This window comes from Eurosta solidaginis, chromosome 1 (genome assembly GCF_040869045.1).
Source record: "Eurosta solidaginis isolate ZX-2024a chromosome 1, ASM4086904v1, whole genome shotgun sequence".
NCBI lineage: Eukaryota > Metazoa > Arthropoda > Insecta > Diptera > Tephritidae > Eurosta > Eurosta solidaginis.
The window spans coordinates 101,930,166-101,952,087 of record NC_090319.1 but is presented as its reverse complement, the minus strand read 5'-3'; the positions used below and the strand labels follow the sequence as shown (position 1 = coordinate 101,952,087).

Sequence of the window (21,922 nt, the reverse complement as noted above, 5' to 3'; positions counted from 1 at the left end):
ACCCCCTAGATCCATGAGGAGTTCGGGGTCGCCAGAGCCTCTGCTGGTGATAAAACAGGATTCGCCACGGATAGGTGAGGTTGACAATTGGTTTTGGAGAAGCTATGTATTACGCTGGCAACCTGAAAGGGCTGCGCTACACAAACCCCTTGAATCCGGTATTTTAGTCGCCTCTTACGACAGGCATACCTACCGCGGGTATATTCTAACCCCCTATCACGCTGGGGGGAAACGTGCTCGATCGTTTCCTCCTCCACCTGGATATTCCTTCATCTGCTATCCCTAACAATTATGTACAGCTCCCCCTTATTTAAATCTCGCCTAATCGGATTGGGACGTCTAAAGTACAAGCTTCGAGGAATGCGCCGTTTAGCTAGCTCATCCGCTACATATCTCCCTATCCCAATTCTTTTCAGGGATTGCTTACACTACAACACACTTATAAATGTTGTGCTATTATTTCCTTAATTGCTGTTTGGATGCCAATGTAAAAATTGACGCGGCGGCAGTTTAAGCCATTTTCCTGCAGTTTTTCTACTGCTTAAGTTACAACTAATTCTTCCGTATATAAAACAGTAACAGTACAGTGATCTGGCAGCTTGTGAGATTTGTTTATTTCCGGATCAGCGTAGATACCGCAGACCCCAATCCTTCCATTACTTTAGAGCCACCGGTGGACATGTGTATCACCTCGTCTACCTGTGTTGTGGCTCTATGAGACCCTTCGAAGCGCAGATATGTACGTAATTAGGTAATCTGTTCGTCCAGTATTTCCCGAGGCATTTAACCTCGTTGCAGTTCTTAGCGCTATGTTCTTTGCCGTCAGGTCCACAGTTTGAATGTGCAGAATGACATACAGTGCAACTGTCCGAGTTATTTTCACGGTTCCTGTTATGCTAACCATTGATAGCCTGCATATCCCCCCTAATTTTTAAAGAAGGTACTTTTTTGTGTGGCCGTTCACGAAACATGGACTGCATAGTATAGGATAGGCTTTACAATCGCTGTAAAATCTAATGAGGAAGAGAGGGCGATAGACTATACGTACACCCAAGCATTTTTTTACACGTGTAAAGTGCCGTCGAGGCATTCTTCACTCTCTCCTCCACGCTGAGCTTACACGGCAACTCACTGTCTAAAATTATCCCTAGATATTTTGTACAAGTTTTCTCCTGCAGGGCCCAAAGTAGAGAAGACCATATCCATTTTCTCCTCGTTGACACTCAACCTGGTATTAGGTATGAATATATATATCCCGAACGGCCCGATCCATCATAGAGTAAATTGTTGCAATGCTTTTTCCACTTATGACAACTGCAATATTATCTGTGTACACCGTAAGTTTGGTGGGTCCCTCATTGAACCGCCTGAGCAGTTGGTTTGTAACCAGCGTCCACAGCAGTGCCGCGGTCCATCAGGCTAGGGCTGTATATACTTCCATAAACTTAAGACCCTTTGTGATCGCTTGTTTCGAGACATTGTTGAAAGCCTCGGCAATGTCTAAAAATGCGACTTCTAAGGCGTACTCCTAATATTCCAAGGCTTTCTTCATGTTTACAACCACCCTTTGCAGTGCCGAGTCTACCGACTTTCGTGTACGTATGTTGTGGTTTGTAGAAAAATTCGTGATACTTTTTAAACTTTATATATGTACACATCTATCAGCCTCTCATAAGATTTGAGCAGAAATGTTTTAAGCTTTGGGATACATATGACTGATCTTCCCCACCCTTGGTAAGAAAATGACACGTGCAGTTCTCCAAGAGTTAAGAACATGATTCAGTCTCATACATCCGTTGAATATTATTTTGGGCAATTCCACGTTCGCTCTACTCGAGATTTGCTGCATGACAGGGAATATACCATTTAGTCACGGCGCTTGAAACTTAGAAAAAGTCTACACAGCCCTTTCGATCTTTTGTATCAGTCACCGATCCAGTCACTACCCTCTCCGTGGTCTTATAGCGTTTTCTTTTCTGAAATAAATTGTTGCCTAAGTAAATAGTAAAGCCTTAATAGAGTTACTCCTACCCCAGAAAATTTTCAACATTTATAGTGCAGGCAAAGAACATAAATGGCTACCCCGGGTATTAGCTGATTTTCACAAACGCGTTGTCAATGATAATAAAAATTCATTAGCAATTATTTAATTCATTGCAGTTTTCTTCGCTAAAAATTGGTTAAGTTAGGAAAATAAATTGTCACGATCAGCTGGTTTAGCAGAGTTGCACTGCCACATCGCCATTTTATGCAGGGTAAAAGTTTAACGCTTTTGCGTTGCGAGCAGTTAACAATTTTCACAAAACAACGACATACCACGTAAAGGAGTTACATGCTTTTTAGAATAGAACAAAATATATTTACAATCCTTGCGCGGCGTACAAAAAGGTAACACTTTTGTCAGAAAAGAAAACGCTATTAGTGTGAGTGTTGTCTGCTGGCTCTTCTGCATCATCTACCCATTTTTCTTTCTAAGTTCCTGGTCTATATTTTCTCTAGCTCGACTTTTCTCAACCGCGTTGTTTCGCTGGAGCACTCGATGTTTCGCGCTTGTAGACCCCCTCAACAGATCCCTATACTCGTCTCTGTAAGCTTACAAATTTCTTCCTTGCAAGAGTATATTAACACCCAAATTTGAATTCGCAAATACATCATCTAGGGTCGAAATTATGCTGCTCTGAGAAAATTATTCCAAAATTGTTGCAGTGTTATAGACAGGGTTGCTCTCAAAAGAACGATTTCTTTGAACACAAAATAAATTTAAACTGGAAATACTACTTAGCATGCTTTGTCACTGAACACTTGTGCTTCACTTCGTTAAAAGTTGGTGCTTTTTAATTGATTAGTATTTTTAAACGCAATGCATGCAGTTAAAATTAATATTAAACTAAAACAGAAACTAAAAATTAAACCACACACTTACCAATTAACATTTAAACAACAATTTTAATAAAACATTGCTTTTCGCCGATAAACAACATATAAAAATTATAATTAGGTGGGAAGAAATTTCGAAGCCCAATTTCAGTAGCTAAATTTTTAATTTCTTTTTGCCATGACTGCTGTATGAAATAGTTTTGAGATGGGAAACATATTTGGAAACTGGATTACCTATGTAGGAAGATATATGTAGGTGAATGGACAGGAAATAAAATTAAAAATTGTAAAAGTAATAAGATGAAAAGCTGCATAAGAATATTATTGAGCAGGCTAAAGCAGCGAATGAAATAAGCCATCGAAACATAAATGAAGAGGAGCAATGATGATGTGTTTTAAGTATTTTGTTAAGTTTGAATGCATTTCGTAAATGTTTAATAATTTTTATTAAAGATAACCAAGAACAAGCAAAATGTCTTAGGGCTAGCAAAAAAGTCTGGAAAAACAATTTTTAAAAATTGTGTTGTTGAAACCTAAAATACTGACAACAACCTTCGTAGATATCGCGAGAGATATCTACTCATAAATTCTTTCCTAACTCTTCCGAAAAATCCTTAACATAAAAAAACAGCGGAAGCTAACAAAAGCAATACTATGAAAATCCAGTGTTACTAAGCTCTTAAGCGCGCCTATACATATTCCACACAATTAGGATTAAAAAAGCATATAGAATTAGTACCTATGTACCTAACTGGTGAATAAAGGAATAGCAACACTTAACACAAAGCAATACTTAGAGACCAATTGCAAAGCGAGCAACGGAGCATTCATATGGCTGAGTGGTTAACGGCATCTGTCTTTACACTAGTATAAAGTATGAATGTTGGAGATTTCGAGTTCAATACTCAGCTCCCGAAAAGCTAGCTGATGAAGAAGTGAAATTCAGAAACATCTCTCAGTAACCATCGCCGTTTGTAAACTTTGCAATTTTTCTCTAATATCAATAACAAAAACAATTGTATAAAGCAATATGAAAAAAAATCTCTCCCTCTAATGTATGTTTGCGCTCTCTCTTTGATTTGAAAAAAGAAAAAAAAAAAAACATTTAGGGGATTCGCTTTGTCTTGCAAACGATGCACGGATTGCACTGAATGCTAAGACAGATATTAGCTGTTTCTTTAACATGTATATACATGTGCACTTAAACTTTATATGGACTGCTAAGTACATGACTTTATCTAAACACGTGATATTGTTGCGCAGATAGTTAGTACTGCTTAATTTCAGTATGCATTATACTTGCAACTAAAATGGGTCTCTCCATTTTATCTCTACTTCTATGACCGAAAAGTGTGTGTGTGCACAATTCAACGTAACCTATTCAGCTATAGGTTATATACTTTGACCAACAGACTATTAAGCACAACCGGTTTTGTAGCGAGTTCTTCAACCACTGTCGCGAGTCTTCAATAATTGTCGCTAGATTTAAAACTTACAGTGCGCTGCCATCTAGCGTACAATAGCAACTGCCGGTAATGCAGTGCAAATATTCACAATAAAGCCATAGTACAAATAGATTTTAAACTCCTCTAAACAGAAATAGTAAAAAAATCGAACAGCTGATCCAGAAATGGCAGAGATGGTATATTTTAATTTCGTTTTATCGATAAATTGTCGTCGTCGTCTCAACAAGCTTAGCCAATACCGATTTGGTGTCGAAGTGACGACGACGTCGATACGATGTGACGTCGACTGAAAAACGACGACGATGTCGACGACGACAATGACAATACGGGTGATTATCTAAGTGATAAGCGATAAGCAAATGTGAATGTATATACATGTAAAAAAACAAGCCTATAATCACAGTAACAATATACAAGCAAGAATTTCATATTTTCGTGCAAAGAATGAAATGAAAATGCAGCCATGCTTCAACGACATTTCTCTCAATCCTTGCAAGACAAAGCGAGTCCCCCTAGTAATTATATCCGTGCTATCATAGGACCAGAATAGATGTTGAATGAAGGAACGAACCCAAAATGTCTATTTTTCAGAAGTCTTTTGTCTTTTCTTCTCCTTTAGTGCTGTGCAGATATGAAGGTTTCTCGCCGCGAGAAAACGATATACATATTTCAGAAAATTTAACAGTTATTTAATGACTCAAACTTTGTTATCCTTCGACAACTATTATTACGAGAATTAATAAGTGAGTAGAGTTACACCCTGATCCGGAAATAAACAGATCCTTCACGCTGCCAGATCAATGAGTGGTTTTCAGGCAGAAGGAGTAGTCGTGACGAAAGCTATAAAATCTCTGGAGGAAAATTGATGAACCTGCAGTCGCGTTAATTTTTACATTGAATGCCTAGCAGCATTAAGGCTTTAACCTCTCATAGCACAATATCTTAAAGTGGGTTAGAGTATAAGCAATCCCTGGGAATAACCGGGATAGGGAGAAGTATACATCTATATTGGGTTCCTGGACATATGGGAATAGATGAAAATGAAATAGCGGATGAGCTAGCTAAACGAGTTGTAGCTCTCACAGCTTGTATCGCAGGCATCCCAATTAGATTGGGCGATATAAAAATAAGGCGAGAGTTGCACATGGTCGACCAACCAGGGAAGGCGTGGAATCAAGCGCGAGGCTGCAAAGTATCGAAGATCCTGTGAGGTCTTACAACCTTAACAAAGTTACTCTTATCATTTAAAAGAGGGGAATGTAGGCTCATAATAAATTTTTCAAACAATTTCTTGTTGATTTTGAAAATTTACTTGCTTTAATGTCTAGAGCAACAATTGCATGCAACACTTTTATTGATCCATTTTTTTTTTTTTTTTTTCATATAACTCTTTTTTTATATTTGATGCATTTTAAATGAACTAGCTGATCTATAAGGATCGCATATAGACTGTATGTGTCCATAGTGTATATCCAGGAGATCCCCAAATCAATGGTCCCAGAGACGCAATATACCTCCAAAATCACAGTCGACAGAACCCTGGCACAGAATGATCACACAGAGACTATCCCAAGTAACAAAGAATTTGTTCGTCTACCTGGTGCCTATCTCTCAAAATCACTAACTGAAACCTAAATACACCCGTGAAGCTATTAATCACTGTCGCTTCCTTAGTCTGAAGCCCTAAGCCAGCGCAAAGGACAGAAACAACTTAAGCTAATAAACGAGCTACAGTTGTTGCTGCAGTGTTACTTCTTATGACAAAACATCACGTTTTTCGGCAAAGTTTGAACATCTGTAGCAACTTTGCGCGTTGGTTGAAGCTATTGATCATCACTAGCAAATCAAACGCAACATAAAAGCTTTCACTACATTATTGTAGCACATCATCAGCTTAATGCCCCTATTACCGTTTACAACTCAACTTAGTTGGGTTGTAATTAAAACAACTCAACTTTAAGACAACTCAACTCCTGTTTGGTATTACGAATTACAACTTATTTCAGTTGAAATTGAATTGAGTTGCCAACTTCAGAAAGTGATGATTTGACAGATAAATAAACAGCTGATAAATTTGTGGCAGAAATTTAAGCATTTTCAAATGTGATTTTTTTTATTAATATTATATGAAATCTATTTTATAATGACAAAAATGTTGGTGATTGACATTTCGCGAATACGGAAAACATTCGCGTGATCCTTCCAATTCCTTGGAACTACCAAACATGTTTAAGTGACAAATAATGAGTTTCATATGAAGTTATTTTGCAGATTTGAAGGGAAGCGTTTTACTCAGTACTAAACAAAATTAAGGACCTTTTCCGCATACGCGTTCGTATTTTAAAATTATGCACCATACTCCGATTACTTGCTGACGGCAGCTTTCAAATATGATGTGGAAATGATTTTGGTGTTGGACTGGTTTTAGATATTATTGAGGAGCGTATTTGTGTGAAGTAGATTTAAACCCAAACAGAAAAAACTGTATTTTACTTAAATAGGATTCCCAGGAGTAGTGATAAGTATCAATGGGACTCGCATAATTTCACCTATTTTGGCTGCATCCGAACTGCGGCCAGCCTCGTCCAACTAAAGTCAAAAAGTTATTCAATGTTGTTTTTTCTAGAAATGTGTACAAAATTGTTGATTATTGTTTGATTAAAAAAGGTTTAACTACCGGCTTTAAATTTTTTGCTTTTTTTTTGGTAACGTTTTATAAGCCCGTGCACCATCTAACTCTTATCAAAGGTGGTATCAAAAGACGGGTTTCCATCTCCGTTTTTAGGGTTCGAAAGCGGAAATTAAAAATTTTATTTCTTTTGAAAGATATTTACAAAGACCCATAAAATGGCCCAAAAGGGTCCGAAATATGAGGCCCGTTCCACAGTTTTTTGCACAGAACATCTTTCTGCGTTGGCGGCCTTTGGCCGCGATTCGTAAAAATAACTCTGGTTGGGTCCAACACCTTTCTGCATAGCTGTGTACAAAATACAACAACCACATGAAATTAGATTTTATTACAAATAAAATTTTTAATTTTTGTGGTAATTCTTTACGACAGCATGACACTGCTAATACGTGTCCAAAAATATCGAGAGAGGTATTAAACGATGCGTCTTGGCATCAGTATTAATAATCCGAAGGCGGAAAATAAAAATTTTAACTCGTTCAAAAGACATTAAACAAAAACCGAAAAAAGACAACAACATTACAACAACCACATGAAAATCGCCAACTTCAACTACAAATATCTCCGGAAAAGAGATAAAATGTTTCTTTTCCGCCTTCGGATTATTGTTCTCGAGATTAATACGCGTCTCGATATTTTTGGACGCGTATTAGCAGTGTCATGCTGTCGCAAAGAATTACAATTTTTGTTTTCGGATTCTTAAATCGGAGGTCGAAACGTGTCTTTTGATACCAACTTTGAACATCTTTGTTAAAAATTAGGTGGTGAACCGTCTTCTAAAACGTAACATTTTTCAAAACAACTGCAAAATTGCATGAGACAACTGCTAGTAAGCAGTTGTAAGATTTTGACGTCTTTGACAACTACACCAACACAAGGTTGTAAACGGCAATGCCACAAAAAGTTGTAAGACTAGACAACTCAACCGAAATTTTTTTTGACAGGTTGAGTTGTAATCTGTAATACCAAATTGCGAAATTTCAACTCAACCAGAGTTGAGTTGTAAACGGTAATAGGGGCATAAGTATCAGCAACATTCCATCAATTAAGTGACACTTTAGCAATATTGCAAGGTTATGTTGGAATGGTTTTCCGTGCATGGGTCAGAACACCTTGCCAAACAGGATGCTTTATCAGCACTTTATCGTCTACATTAGGTATATATGTACGCCCATCAAAGCTATTGTAAAGATCTTCGTGACTAAGTGGGCATTTTAAGATTTCAGGGCAACACTAGAGTGAATGCTTACGACAAAGGCAGAACGAACAGCATGAGCCATATCCGCTAATTAAGGACGCGAAGTCCTACGAACTCGTATTGGTTATTATAATGGACACTATAGTCTACGATGGCTTTTGACCAAGAGCTTATTATTAAATAGTTAAAATGGTGTGCTTCCGGCCCGCCAGCCGGGATCTTACACACAGCAGATTATATTATCATACTTTTAGGAAAATTTTTGATTTGTCGAATTTATGGGGATCACAACATCATGTTTGATTATTTCTCGGTGTAAATGTTAATATATATATGTACACTGTGAAAGCCCTTCTGAAACCTTCTGAAAATAATATGCTTTCTTATGAAACATGCATCCTAAATAATTGAAACATTAACCACTATATTAAAATTAAAATAATGAGAGATGATGACAAATAATACCAAATACCCTTAAAATGTATACAGACGGCAACGTTGAATCTCGATTAACTAGCCAATCTAGTCTAATCTAAATGCGTTCCTGAAAGACGGTAGGTTGAAGCACAAAGTATTCAGTTAAGTAGGATAACACAAAAAGAAAATTTTGAATAACGTAAAAGTATAAAAAAAAAAAAACAGAATATCCAACTCCTCCTGAATGTGAGCAAAACACCACAACGGTAATAAATTGAGATTTTCGGCGGTGTTGCAATTAAAATGCCCTTAGTCATATTAAAATTTGATTGTAAAAGACGATGCCTAATCGAGTTTACTGATCGTGTGTGCTCATACCACAATCAGTTAGTTAATCCAGTTTCACGTGCCGTCTGTCTAGGCTATACAATGTAGAAGAGTAGTATCCACAACCAAGTCCATCCACCAAGGGAATGAGGTGAAGGTGATGAAAGGGGAAAAAATAAAAAGCAATTTTATAAGTTCACATTAAAAAAACTTTGATTAATTTTAATGCGCACAAAAAATTTTGAAATTTACATAAACCAAATATGCAAGAAAGTCAATTAATAAAAATATAAATGTTATATAACCAAAACAAATTAAATAATTAATATCTTTTTCTTTGCAATAAAGAACTTAATAACTAAATAAAGGCATTTTTTATTAATATTATTATTGTTTTTGTTTTTTTTTTTTGTAATTAATAAGTGCAAAATCAAAAATATAGAAAAATTAACAGTTAACTTATAAGTATATATAAATTTCGTCTTTTATAGCGGATTTGTGTACATTTTTAAAGCAATTTAACTAAATGATAATTAAGCAATTTTACTAAAAAGGATTTTTTTGTTACAAATTATGCTTAAAATTGGAAAAAAATGAAATTTACAAAAAGTTACTATTATCAGTAAAAGGCAGCAACAACAACAACAACAACAATACAATGTTTAATGAGTGAGCGAGCGAGTTGTTGTACTACAACATTATTATTATTAAGTAGTATTTAGTATGAACGTGGGTCATTCAATGTTTACTCTGTATTTGGCGAAATTTGTAGTTTTTTATTACTACTTATCTCTCACAATTACAATCAATAATTAAATTATCAACAACAAAATGGTTGTTATTTATATTCATAAATTTTTCGTCCTCATTATTTACAATATCATGACTTTAGCGCACAAAAAAAAATGCAGTGCTAAGACTTTTCGGCGTCACAACAAAACTAATTTTGGTGTACTTTAAAATTTAGTAAAAAAGTTTGGTGTTATATAGTATTAACTATGTGCCATAAACTCGAACAGTTTACGTATTATTTTCGTGTTAACCAGCACTGTGAAACTCCAAAATGGTTCATAAACTCGAGTTTATGGCGCAATGTTAATGCTATGTATATAATTGTACTATATTAAACTTTTCGCAGTGATATATCGAAATTAATTTTGGAGTCAATGCTGTTGCTCGTTGTATTGAGTGATGGCAGATGTGAACAGCAGGCTACAGTAGTGTGGTGATAGCGTCATCGGCCTTTCACACCGAACGTCCTGGCTGAGACATATATTTCTTTCCATATAGTTTCAGTTAAGAAATTCCTGCAAGCTTTTTTTTTAAATGATCGAAAATAAAGAAAATACAAATTTAATTGACGAAATTTGATAAAAATTGCCATTGTTGTTTTCGTGTTCCCTGTTGTAGATACTTGAAACTTTGGGGCCATAGTTCAGAGTCCAATGAAAATGCAAAACGAAAAAATATTACGGTAGGTGGCGCAAGACAGACTTGTCGTGTGAACAGACAAGCACGCTCCTGCTCAGAAAGTATTCTTACCGACACTCATATTTGGAAGCATAGGAAGTGGGACACCTCCATTGAGTTGGTAGAGACCGGTTGAGGGGGATTTGATCTCCTTTGTCGACGGTGTGAAGGTCCACACCAAAATTAAACATTTACATCATAAGTAGTTCGAGAAAATAGGCAAAGTTTATTTTACAATTTGTTTCTTTTGTTTTTTTTTTTTTTAATGGAGAAAGTTTTCTTTAATAAGCATAAAACGAAGGTGATTGTGTTTCAAATTAATATGTCCATATAGCCATTAAGAAAAACCAAATTGTTGCAAAAATTATATAACCTCCAGATTAGCGACTTTGGTAGTTGGTAAAAAATTTTTTTATATCAATACTTTAAGCAAACTTATGAGAAATAGTTCTATATGATGGTTTCAAGTCAACGTAATGAAGACTTGGTTGCATTTTTTAAATACGCCAATGGAAATTTCGATAGAAATCTGGAAGTGGAAGAGATCTGCATTGAAGGGTAAATTTTTTGAAAATATGTAAATGTTACGTTTTGGTGTGGAACTTCATAATACGCTTTGTTTATAGCGAAACAAGAATATTTGGGTTAACTTGTTCCACAACTGCTAAAATCGTCTAGGCGCTCAAGCGTCGAAACATTTGCTCAGAACCGATTGATATTTCTAATCACATTTTAAGTAACTTCCGCTTTAAGCTAGAGCATAAGCCATATCTCGGTGACAAGGCAATATGATGAAAAAAAAAATGCTTCTAGATTTTGCAACTATCGAGATCTTTGCAAAGTTTTTGAAAGTTGATGGAATTTTTCCATAGAATTTTAAGTAACAACCTGATAAGCTAGATACCTCCGAAGACAACGCCACATAATGTGAAGAAAACCAGGTTGCGCAGAAATCGAGATGTTTGGAGAAGTTCTAGATATCGCTTATGTAAATGGACCCAAGCAGCTGAATGGACCCCAGCGGGTTATGCGATCAGAATATTGTAAGGTATGCCTGTCGTAAGAGGCGACTAAAATACCAGATTCAAGGGGATGTGTAGCGCAACCCTTCTGGTTGCCAGCGCAATATATAGCTTCTCCAAACCCAATTGTCAACCTCACCTATCCGCGGCGAATCCTGTTTCACTAACAGACGAGGCTCTGGCGACCCCAAGCTCCTCATGGAACTTGGGGGTGGGGAGGGAGGGAATGGCCTGAAGGTTTAATGTGGCCACATAAATCGTTCCCGAGATGGTCGGGTTAGCACCTTAATGGTGCTGTGGTACCGGAGCGTACCGGATCTATATCAGGCAAAGGACCATCACATCGATAACACTCCCCAAAGCCTTCTGGGAGCAACCTTATCGCTACAACAACAACAACAATAAGCTGAAAATGTGTGCTTAAACATATATTGTTAAAGTTTATCAGATTTAAAATTGTAACATTTATGATGTTACCGAGCAAACAGTTGAATGACTGACGAATGTATGAATGTTTGTTTATCGTTCGCAATGCAGTTAGTAAATTAAATTATTTAATCTTTTTTTTTCTTATGAAGTTATGCAATATACTTGACGTGTTTGTACTTATGACCTAATATTCGATGGTAATGATGGGAGTTTTTCGTGTTTTTGTTTTTGGTACTCGATGACATGTCGCGTGCATTTGTTTTCTTGTTGTCGGGTTTTATTTATTTTATTATTCTAGTATTGTTTCTTATATTTGCTTTTCTTTCAGGTACACATTATGAGCTATTTCCATAAATTTTTTTCGTCTTCTTTTTATTCTTATGCCTACATCCTTTTTCTTCTAAATGCTAACTATTTTTCTAAGTTTTTTTTTCTATATTATCATATATATATATGTACATATAACTAACTAGCGTGGGTGCATATACAGTCGGTTTTTTTTTATTTGTGGTGGTGACTAACGGTGATAATAGATGGTACGTGGTGGCTTTTGGTGCATTTGTTTATTTTCTATTTTTATTTTTGTCCTACTAATTTTGTTGCAACAAAGAAACGAATCAATTCTTACCATCATCACCGTCGCGTCCACCCACAATCGGTGTTGTACTGTGCGGCGTTGTTGCACGCTGTTGTTGTTGACGTGATAATTGTAACGGGCGCTCGTTACCACCAACACTATTACCACCAACACTATTACCGCCGCCGCTCATTATCGAATTTATTTCTGGGCTCATTAATAATGGCTCAAGTGGTAATTTTGCATTACGTCGGCTTGTAGGCGATAAAGTGGATTGTTGTTGCTGTGCTGATGGAGCATTGTTGCTGCTACTGCTAACTCCGTTCATATTGGCATATGGACTATTGTTGCTTAAATGTTGTTGTTGTTGATGGTGATGGTGCTGATTATTCGCTGTCATATTATCATTATAGTGTGCGATTTTTGATGGGCGTGGTTGTTGATTGTTTGCCAATGGCGATGTGCGTTTTACACCAACTATAATTTGGTGTGAAATTTGAGAAATTAGTTTGCAGAATTGAAAAAATAAGAAAAAAAACATTAATACATACTTTCCACTTTACTTTTATTGGGCGTGACCTGACCTTGCCCTTGTTGCGTATGATATTGATGTTGTTGCTGTTGGCTGCTGCCATATTGGTGTTGATGTTGTTGTTGGTGGTGGTGGAGGTGTTGTTGTTGATGATGCATTTGATTATGTAAATCGCTACTGCTATTATTATTTAACGAACTTGCGGCGGCACGTCGTTGGCGCTCCTCGTGCTCCTCCTTATATTTGCGGGAAGCCATAACATGATCCTGCAGTGAAGCAGCTAAGCCTGCGTGATGATGAAAGAAAGTTATTTATTATAATATATGCTTGAAAGAATATTAAAAAAATACAAATGTACGTATGGATAGAGGAAGAATAAGCTTGAGTTGTAGAGTAACCGATGCCTCTGCGACCTCACGGCCAACTGAAAGTGGTGAATGGAAATGGAGAAGTTGGATCTGCCTAAAATCTGCATAACAACTGGTTATGTGCAAGAGACCAAAGATTGGCCAAACCAATTGTGTGCAAGCTTCACCTCAGCAAATATCTCAATATCGGCCTGACGAGAGGGACTCATCTAAAGGTAGTGGACTAGTTAAATGGTTAACGGTTGGGTCGAAGTTGGAGGGTCTTTTTTTCAGGAGATAGATGCAAGTTTAATCTACCTTTTACCACTCTATATTGCTAACTACGTTCAAAGAATTTAACATCTACTCCGATAGCTTAGGGGCTATTAAACCCTTCAACTGTGGTGATCTCGTTGGTAGTCTGAGAGTACCTGATCTCGTTAAAATTCCATCGAACTATTTTTATATTAAGGCGGTATTGGTCCCGGGTCATAGCGGCCTCTAGGACAATTGTTACGCTGAAAGCTTTAGCCCTTATAGTTGCAGCTGAACCGTACGTAGATGGCCGTAGGGAAATCGGAGTTCCGCTGGCCACCTGTGGTAGACACTGCTTCTTTTTTCAGGATAGCGATACCTTGTTGGGGGAAAGTGTATGTCTAGTGGTCTGCCAGTCTTTAGGTTCACTTAAGCTCATTTATCCGTGGGTGTTGAGAATCTAACTGATCACTCTCCATTGGAAATACATGCAGTACGTCTCAATATACCGGAATCTTTGCCGTTGCATCTTATTAAGAGGGTGGACGCAGTGGAATCGTCGAGTCGCTACGTGCTTTACTGCCCAGCTTACGATAGCCGGCTCTATGTACCGAAATGGCTCGCCCAAACAAAGGCTCTTATTTCAGCATAACCGTGGTAAATAATTTATGTTCAATTTCCATTATTGGATTTAGTGAAGAGACAAAATCATAAATTTTTGGGGAAAAGCCTTTAAAATTTGTATTTAGAAAGCCCGTGAAGAAGTGGAGTATAATCCGAGCGGTTTTAAATAACTTAATAATAAGATAAGGACTTGAAAATCGACCATAATTTTGAACTTGGTGATAGGGAAATGTAGGGGTAAAATTTAAACTAAACGGATCGAATAAGTCGTCTGCAAAACCGAAAGATATGGGTTTTCAAGGATTATAGAAGATTATCTATCACTATCGTCTTCAAGAGAGGATAGAGTGCATCTACTTGTGGGCTTCTTCTAGTGGCAATTCACGACTCAGCTGTTCCTTCTAGCTTCATTTTAATTGTTCTTCAAAGTTGTTTGGGCTTATGTCCTTGGCCATCATAGCTTGTGTCGCGTTTTTGAAAGCCCCTAAGATGTCAACAAAGGCACAGAGGGATATATTCTTAAGCTCAAGGCGTTTTTCCTTTTTCTGTAAGGCTATAAATAGCACTCTCAAGGGATTTTTGTATTGAGGACGCACTGAGTCTCCCAACTACTCCGATGCTTCCAACAACAGCCCCGACGGTTGAATCAGTGGGAATTACAAATGGTTTCTGGTTCTTAGAGCACATCTTTGGATCTTATTTGAGAGTCTGCCGCCTCTAAATATTTTCCTTAACGTATCGTAAGGCCATTAACAATGAATCCTTCGAATTTGACAGATATGCGCGCAATATATTACAAATAAAATAAAATAGTTTACTGTTACAGTTAGGGTATTGACACATGGATTCAATGTATGGTTTAGACACTGTGTTATTATAACTACATAGTTCGTGTAAAGCGAAGCAAAAAGGTTGAGATGTTTTTAATATATGCCGTTCTTATCCGTCAAAATCGATTTCTGAAACGAAGGGTTCATCGCAAATTCAAATTCAAAATCAACTGGCTAGTCTACAGTCCAATAATGGTAAAGCTTATACGACGCGCTTTCACCGCTGGGTCTTTCCAAACAGGTGGACAGAGATGCATCGTATCATAGACCCTCAGCCTCAATAAATTCTTGTGAGTATGGATAATATTTTTGAATCAGCTTGTTGGGATGTTTATTGAAAGAAACTTCATCAATTTTTCATCAGTCAGCAAGGGAATAATATTAAAGAGAATAACGTTGCTGATAACTCCCCACAAGTCCTTTTGATAAATGTTGTACATGTTCCTATGGTTTTCAGTCTTTCAAATTTGGTGTCGTGTACTTCTGTAAGACGTCTAGCAAGTCTTAAGACCGATAATGGAAAGGAGTACCAGATCGATATTTCTCACCCTATAGCGTGTTTATAGTTGTGTGCCAAGCCTGAGGTCCGCCATATATAAACGAAGAGGTGACTTTAGGTTACGACCATTTCAGAAATATCTATATGTGCATTTGTGACTAAACTCGTCGTAGACGATCGGGACCGGCTTTGGTGAAATTTTGTGTGTGTTCGAGGGGATTTGAGGATGCCTTCGATTTACAATTTGGTCCGTTTTATTTCTTTTATAATATACATATATCCCATGCAACTGATGGTTCAAATTTTCAAAATTTCTCAGGTTATTAATTAGCTCCATTCATGAAAGGCATAATGTCTTCGGCGAAACCAAAGGCAGCCCGCCCTTACTTGTTTGTTCCAAATTTTCGCCTGTGGTGCATTCTGGGGAAACATCGGTTCAAAAAGTGGTCCGGTGAGAGTTCCTTTGATAAAGAGGTGGCGTGACATACGGTCAACTGACGTTATGATCACTTAAAATGGCCATAAGATCAACTGGCATTATGGCCACTTCAAATGGTCAAATACCTTTTCCAATTTGAGTTTATGGTCATTTAGGACATTTTCGTGACCTTATGACCATTTCAGGGAAAAAGGCCATAACCATATAACCAGCAAGTAAAGATAGACGCTATAGAATTGAATAGAATTTATTGTTATTTCAAAAGAATCCTAGCCCGCCCAGCTTTTAATCACATTTTACACTTTAACGAGACCAGAATCAGGAAAAGAAGCGTCGCAGGAAAAAATTTGGAATTAAAAAAATTACGCTATTTTTTAAAATTTTCACTTACTTTCATTTAAATAAGTTATTTTTAGAGATATCCTGTATTATATCAGATTTTTCACTAAAACGAGGCCGAAATCTAGAAAAAGAAGCGCTGCAAGGAAAAATTCTCGCGATTTTTAATTTCAAATTTTCTCATCTTTTAGTTGAATAAGTTCTTCTTTTCGCAGAGAGGAGCTATGAGAATGGGACCAAAATATAAAAAATATAGCGAAAACAGTAAAACGCAACCTCCGGCTGAGAAGGCGTCTTGCAACGAGCAGTTATCTTTTTTGGCTTTGTCTGCAGTCACTTTCCAGTAGAAACTGCCGGCGTAATTTATTGGGCTGCTAAGATTTTGAGCCACAATGTGAAGATGGTGTTATGGCATCATGAGACATCCCGCGGAAGTTCGGAATCCGTGTTCTGGCGGACATGCAAAACCGCAGCAGATGTTTTTTTTTCATATGTTACGAGCAGTGTCTTGCCTGGCAGTCGATAGTGTAGTTATATCGGAACAAGTGTTACTTTGGGCTGAGTAGGCAATTTAAGGGAAACCACAACTAAAATCATGCTTTATCAGTCTTTTTTCTACCACCTAATCTGAAGCAATTTCTTCGATATATTAATTAGACAATTCACAAGGTCTCCTATTAGCCGTATGTGCTTTAATAAAATTCTATAATGGGAACCATGGAAACAACTCAAATCTTAAAATTTTACATGCATACGACTGTTGTGAATCGCCCAAATGTTCATTGGAAAAATATACAAGATAGGTACTTCATTGTGATTGTTTTCCTAACACATTCTACATTTTAATAGCATCAAGCTAAGGGATATATTTTTTCATACTCACCCTCTAACGGTGGATTGGTACCATTTAAACGATTGCCACGCCCATTATTGCGTTCTTTGCTGCTTGACTTATGTGATTGCGATTGTTCATTATGATGCTGGTGTGATTGTTGCTGCTGTTGCTGATGATGTTCATCGTTGAAGTACGCTTCGATGCAGCCCTTCATTTCGGCGCGCGGCAAGCTCACCGGTTGGTAGTCGCGGGAAGCATTAGCAGCACGGGAAGCATTAGCAGCACCGCCAACATTGCCGTTAGCAGCAGCCTGACGGGCAGCCGTTTCCCTACCCCCACCCACACTACTCAACGTCATTTGTTGATAAAGTGAAGGATTCTGTGCGTCTCGTCCAACATTGTAGCTACTATTATTGTTGCTGGCACGACCGCTATTTGATGCTCCAGCTGCACTGCCAGTCGCTGTCTTATGATTATAAACGACATGTGAAAGCGTAGCTAAGTTGTGATTGGATTGAGATTGCGTTGGTGGCAGTGTAGGCGATTTACGACCACTAATATGGCGCGGTGAGATGTCCATTGCACCGCTTTGTGCATGCGCTGCTGGCGTTTGGTCATCGAATACGCGGACATGTACGCGCTCAGGACGTTGTGCGTTTGGATTTATTAATAACCGGTCATGAGCTGCACGGTCTATATAAGTTGTGCCGCTAGGACCAGCATTTGTCGGCGCTGGTGGTGCTGGCGCAGCGACTGTACTCATATTTACTGCTGCATTAATTATGCTTTGATGTGATATTTCTAGCGTGCGCTCTATTTCGCCATTCACTAGATCACCAATGGTTTTCGTTGAGATTGGCAACCCAGTAGGTGCGCCACCTACCGACGTCATTTGTTGATTGAGTTTCTCTTGTGAAAGATGCCGACGCAACGCCATTTTTGCTGGCGATACTTGAGTATAATCGGGTTGCGATGAATTCGAATTCGGACGACTTGGTTGTTGAACGCAGTTGACACCGCTGTTTTGATGTGGCGGCAATGGCTGGGAGGTAGCAGACTCACGACTATTGCTACGCTCTAAAGACATAAGACGATCGCGCGTCGGTGGGTAATACATAACGGCCGAATCTGAATTAGCCGAACTGGAGCGTGGTGCCATCACAACTTCATCGACCAGATGTTCGCGACTATTTGAACGTTGCGATACATTTAAAACAAGATTTTCGGCAGTAACGGTGGGCGCTTTGAACTCCAGTTGCGTTTGCATTAAATGTTGATGATTGCTAGACGCGCTATGGTGTTGTGCAGATGAGTTGCCAGCAGCTGCTGCAGCGGCCATCATCAGTGCTTGCTGCTGCTGCTGTTGTTGTTGCTGGGCAGCATAGTGCTCAAAACTCGCCGCACTGACTGAGCTGCGACGACGATGATGGAAGGCCAAATCAGCTGGCGCATTGCTTGCGGTGGGCACGGTTGGGCCGCAAAAGTGCGCGTGCTGGTGCTGCTGTAAGTGAGTCAGGTGCTGTTGCTGTTGTTGTTGTAGGTGCACATTGTGCTGTTGATATTTAACAGTGTTTCCCTTTTGGCTTGTGGAAGACGAATGTTGCTTACCATATTTGCCGGGTACACCACCGCCGCTGCCATATTGGCTATTGCTTCCATTCAGTGGTGGTGTAATCGGCGATATGGTCGTGGCAGCATTCAAATGGGTTGGCCCCTGTGTAGCAACAGTGATAAGGCTATTCAAATTATTTGGCGGCATCGCTTGCGACAAATGATTGTGATGGTGTGAGTGTTGTTGTTGCTGATGATGCATCTGCATTTGCTGATGCTGTGAATGATGTTGTGCGCCCATGTTGCTCATCATCGATGCAGCTGATGTTGAGTGCTTGCTACGTCTAGCTACCGGTGATGACTGATGAGAGCCCGGTTGTTGTGCGTGCGTACCCATTTCATGCAAGTGGACAGGTGAAGCTCCTGGCATCTGATGTGCAGCAGCTTTTCGATGCTCCTGATCCTCATTCAGCGCCGATGTAATTATACTCTTTAGACGATCCTCAAAGTTGGCCACTTTGGGCGATTCCTGTATACCACCTGCCGCAGCTGAAGATAACGCCGACTTACGTGCTCCAGGTAGATCACACTTCGGTAGCAAGCCAGTTGTCCCGCGTAAACCATTACCAGTTCCGGAAGGCGATTGCTGTTGCGGATGCTGATGCTGCTTAGGTGCTGGCATCAAATTGCTGTCGGCAACAAAAATGGAAACAGATGGTAAATGTTCGTTACTCGAACTACGCGAATGCGACTTTTTCTTCGTTGCTGCCGTCGTTGCCGCCGCCGCAAATTCCTCATGGTATTGTGTCATATGATTGTTGTTCTGATGATGATGATGATGCGCTTGCACCGCATGTGCCGATGGTGGATGCTGTTTGCCGCCAATAACAACATTATTGTACGTATTGGAGGCTGCACCAGCCGCAGCGCCTGCAAATTTTCCTGCCTCGATTTGACGCCCGGTCTCTAATATCTTTTGCGCCAACACTTCGGGATTGCTTTCCTCTATCTTTCCTACATCCGGCACATCAGGCCACTCTTGTGAACGCGTTCGATGGTCGCGACTACGGCGTGCGCTCTTGGGAGTTGTATGCGCCGAAGTCGATTTGCTGGGTGTTGTAGGTGCATTACTATTCGACACTGCATTCATTGCTGTGGCGACATTACTTGGTGGCGCCGTTAGATGCAGTGGTTGTGCCACGCCACCGCAGCTACCAGTTCCCGCTGGTATCAGCGTAGCAGGCATCATTGTTGGCGCGTTATTAGGCGCTGCTATTACATTTGCAGCCAATGTCATATTTGTGCCTTGCGCAAGCAATGCTGCTGCTGTACGCCGCTCCTCCGTAGCTTTCTCTAAAAGTGCAGCTTCCTTTTCGATACTTGATACTTGTGCATATAGTTTTTTACGTTGCGCCAAGGTATTCGCGATTTCCTTAAGCACCAATTCATGCGCAGCTGTTTCACTTAAATCAAGCGCACCACTTGTGGGGTACTCCAGTTTGGTACGTCCGTTGCTCCCGTTGACCTTCTGATACTCAGGCAGTTGCTGCAAGTGTTTTTTCAACAGACGCTTTTGCTCCACCTCACAAGCGTTCACTTGCGATTGTATTTTCTTAGCGATTCCCTGTAGTTCTTTGTGGCGACCAACAATCTCCTTCGCCTTCGTTATAAGATCGTTCGGAGAGCTGACATTGATGCCTAACTCATTCATACGTGCCTTCAGCAACATTACACTATCGTCTATCAGCACCTTTATCTGCTTGTCCAATTGGCATGCGCGATTTTTGATGCGTTGTTTGCGCTCCTGTTCCAATTGTATCTGACGTTTTATATTCGGTACAAATGATTTCGCTTTCATCTGCTCGATCATTGCCATATACTGCGATCGGAAGACGTCTAGTAAAATTTGTAGCGCATATGGCGTATCTTGGGGCGCTTCTGGTATCTCGAGCTCTGTATGCGACATATTGCGCGTCAGCAGCGATGTTAACTGTTGATCTACAGTACCTGGTGCTGCTGGCAACTTCTTACTCAGCACCTCATGTGATGTACTCAATAGCGTTTGTTTGTGCAGCACATCTAGACCAGAGATTTTCAAGGATTTCCGGCCACGTGCACCTTTTTTCATGCGACCTTTGCGCCCTCGAGCTCCGCCACCACCACTGCCAGCCCCAAAGTCCTCTTTCGATGAGGAATCTTTGCTATTCGCTAGGACAGCTGCATCAGCGGCTGCTTGTGCTGCAGCTTCGCGTGCAGCAGCTGCCGCAGCAGCAGCAGCAGCGCTTTTGCTGGCAATTGCCGCTTTACGTGTAAGCTTTTTACGCTTCTTCTGTGGAACGGTGCGTACATTGCGCGCTGTCGTTGTAGTGGTTGTTGTTGTAGCACTGCTACTAAAATTATTGTTATTCTCCTCATCATCAGACTGTGATGATTTTCCCTTGCTGCTGCACCAATCCGACCAGAGCTTACGTGTGGTGCGACCGTTGGAGGTGCCGCCAGTTGCGCTGCCGTTTGCCGCTTCACCATCACTCTCGGTTGACGTATCCATATCAATATTATTGTTGCGCTGCGCTTGAGCCTGTGCTTGTCGCTGTTCACGCTGTTCGCGTTGGAGTTGATTTCTAGTTGTCTTGGACGACGTCGTTGTTGTCGTCACAGATTGCTCCTTATTATAATTGCTGTTGTTGCTAACATACGCTGTTGCTGGAGAATTGGTGCGTTGTGTAAGATTATTGTTGTTCATAGAGGAGTTCGACGACGACGACGTCGAGATTGCGGCGGTGGAGTTGTTGGAGGTCGTTTGGACGTTACTGCTGCTGTTGGTGTTATTGCTATTATTGTTACTGTTGTTATGGTGATGATGATGATGATGATGATTATTGAGCGCGTGATTATTAGCCTCACGTTTGGCACGATCGCGTGTGGTGCGTGTGGAGCCTGCAACGAGACACCGAGCAAAAAGAATTGCAAATTAATAAAGTTTATTACAACTAAATACGTTTAAATAGTCGAAGGTTGAGGAGGAAACACCTATTGTATACACAACAACAAAATCACATACGACATAAAATAACATACAAAAAAATATTAAATTAAACAAATCTTGTCTATTTTGAATAAGAAATAAAATAAGCCAAAGTGAACGAATGAATTTAATGAATTTTGACTGATTGCGGATTCTTTTTTGTTCTAGGATATT

General features: G+C 39.4%; 1 protein-coding gene and 1 pseudogene across 20 annotated transcripts in view; both read right to left on the bottom strand.

Annotated features, from left to right (window-relative positions):
* The window catches only part of gpp (grappa), a 276,164-nt gene that overhangs the window by 4,844 nt on the left and 249,398 nt on the right, over nucleotides 1-21,922 (bottom strand). For 19 of the 20 annotated variants that reach the window (XM_067759401.1, XM_067759410.1, XM_067759411.1 and 16 more), the window contains 3 exons: nucleotides 17,221-21,660; nucleotides 13,024-13,290; nucleotides 12,524-12,949 (listed from right to left, as the gene is read on the bottom strand). In XM_067759401.1, the coding sequence (XP_067615502.1) occupies nucleotides 12,524-12,949; nucleotides 13,024-13,290; nucleotides 17,221-21,660 (5,133 nt within the window). The remainder of the gene's footprint in view (nucleotides 1-12,523; nucleotides 12,950-13,023; nucleotides 13,291-17,220; nucleotides 21,661-21,922) is intronic. The other variant, XM_067759416.1, reaches the window with a different exon arrangement.
* Nucleotides 1-21,922, bottom strand: part of LOC137237443 (glycerol kinase 3-like) — a 277,790-nt pseudogene that overhangs the window by 163,549 nt on the left and 92,319 nt on the right.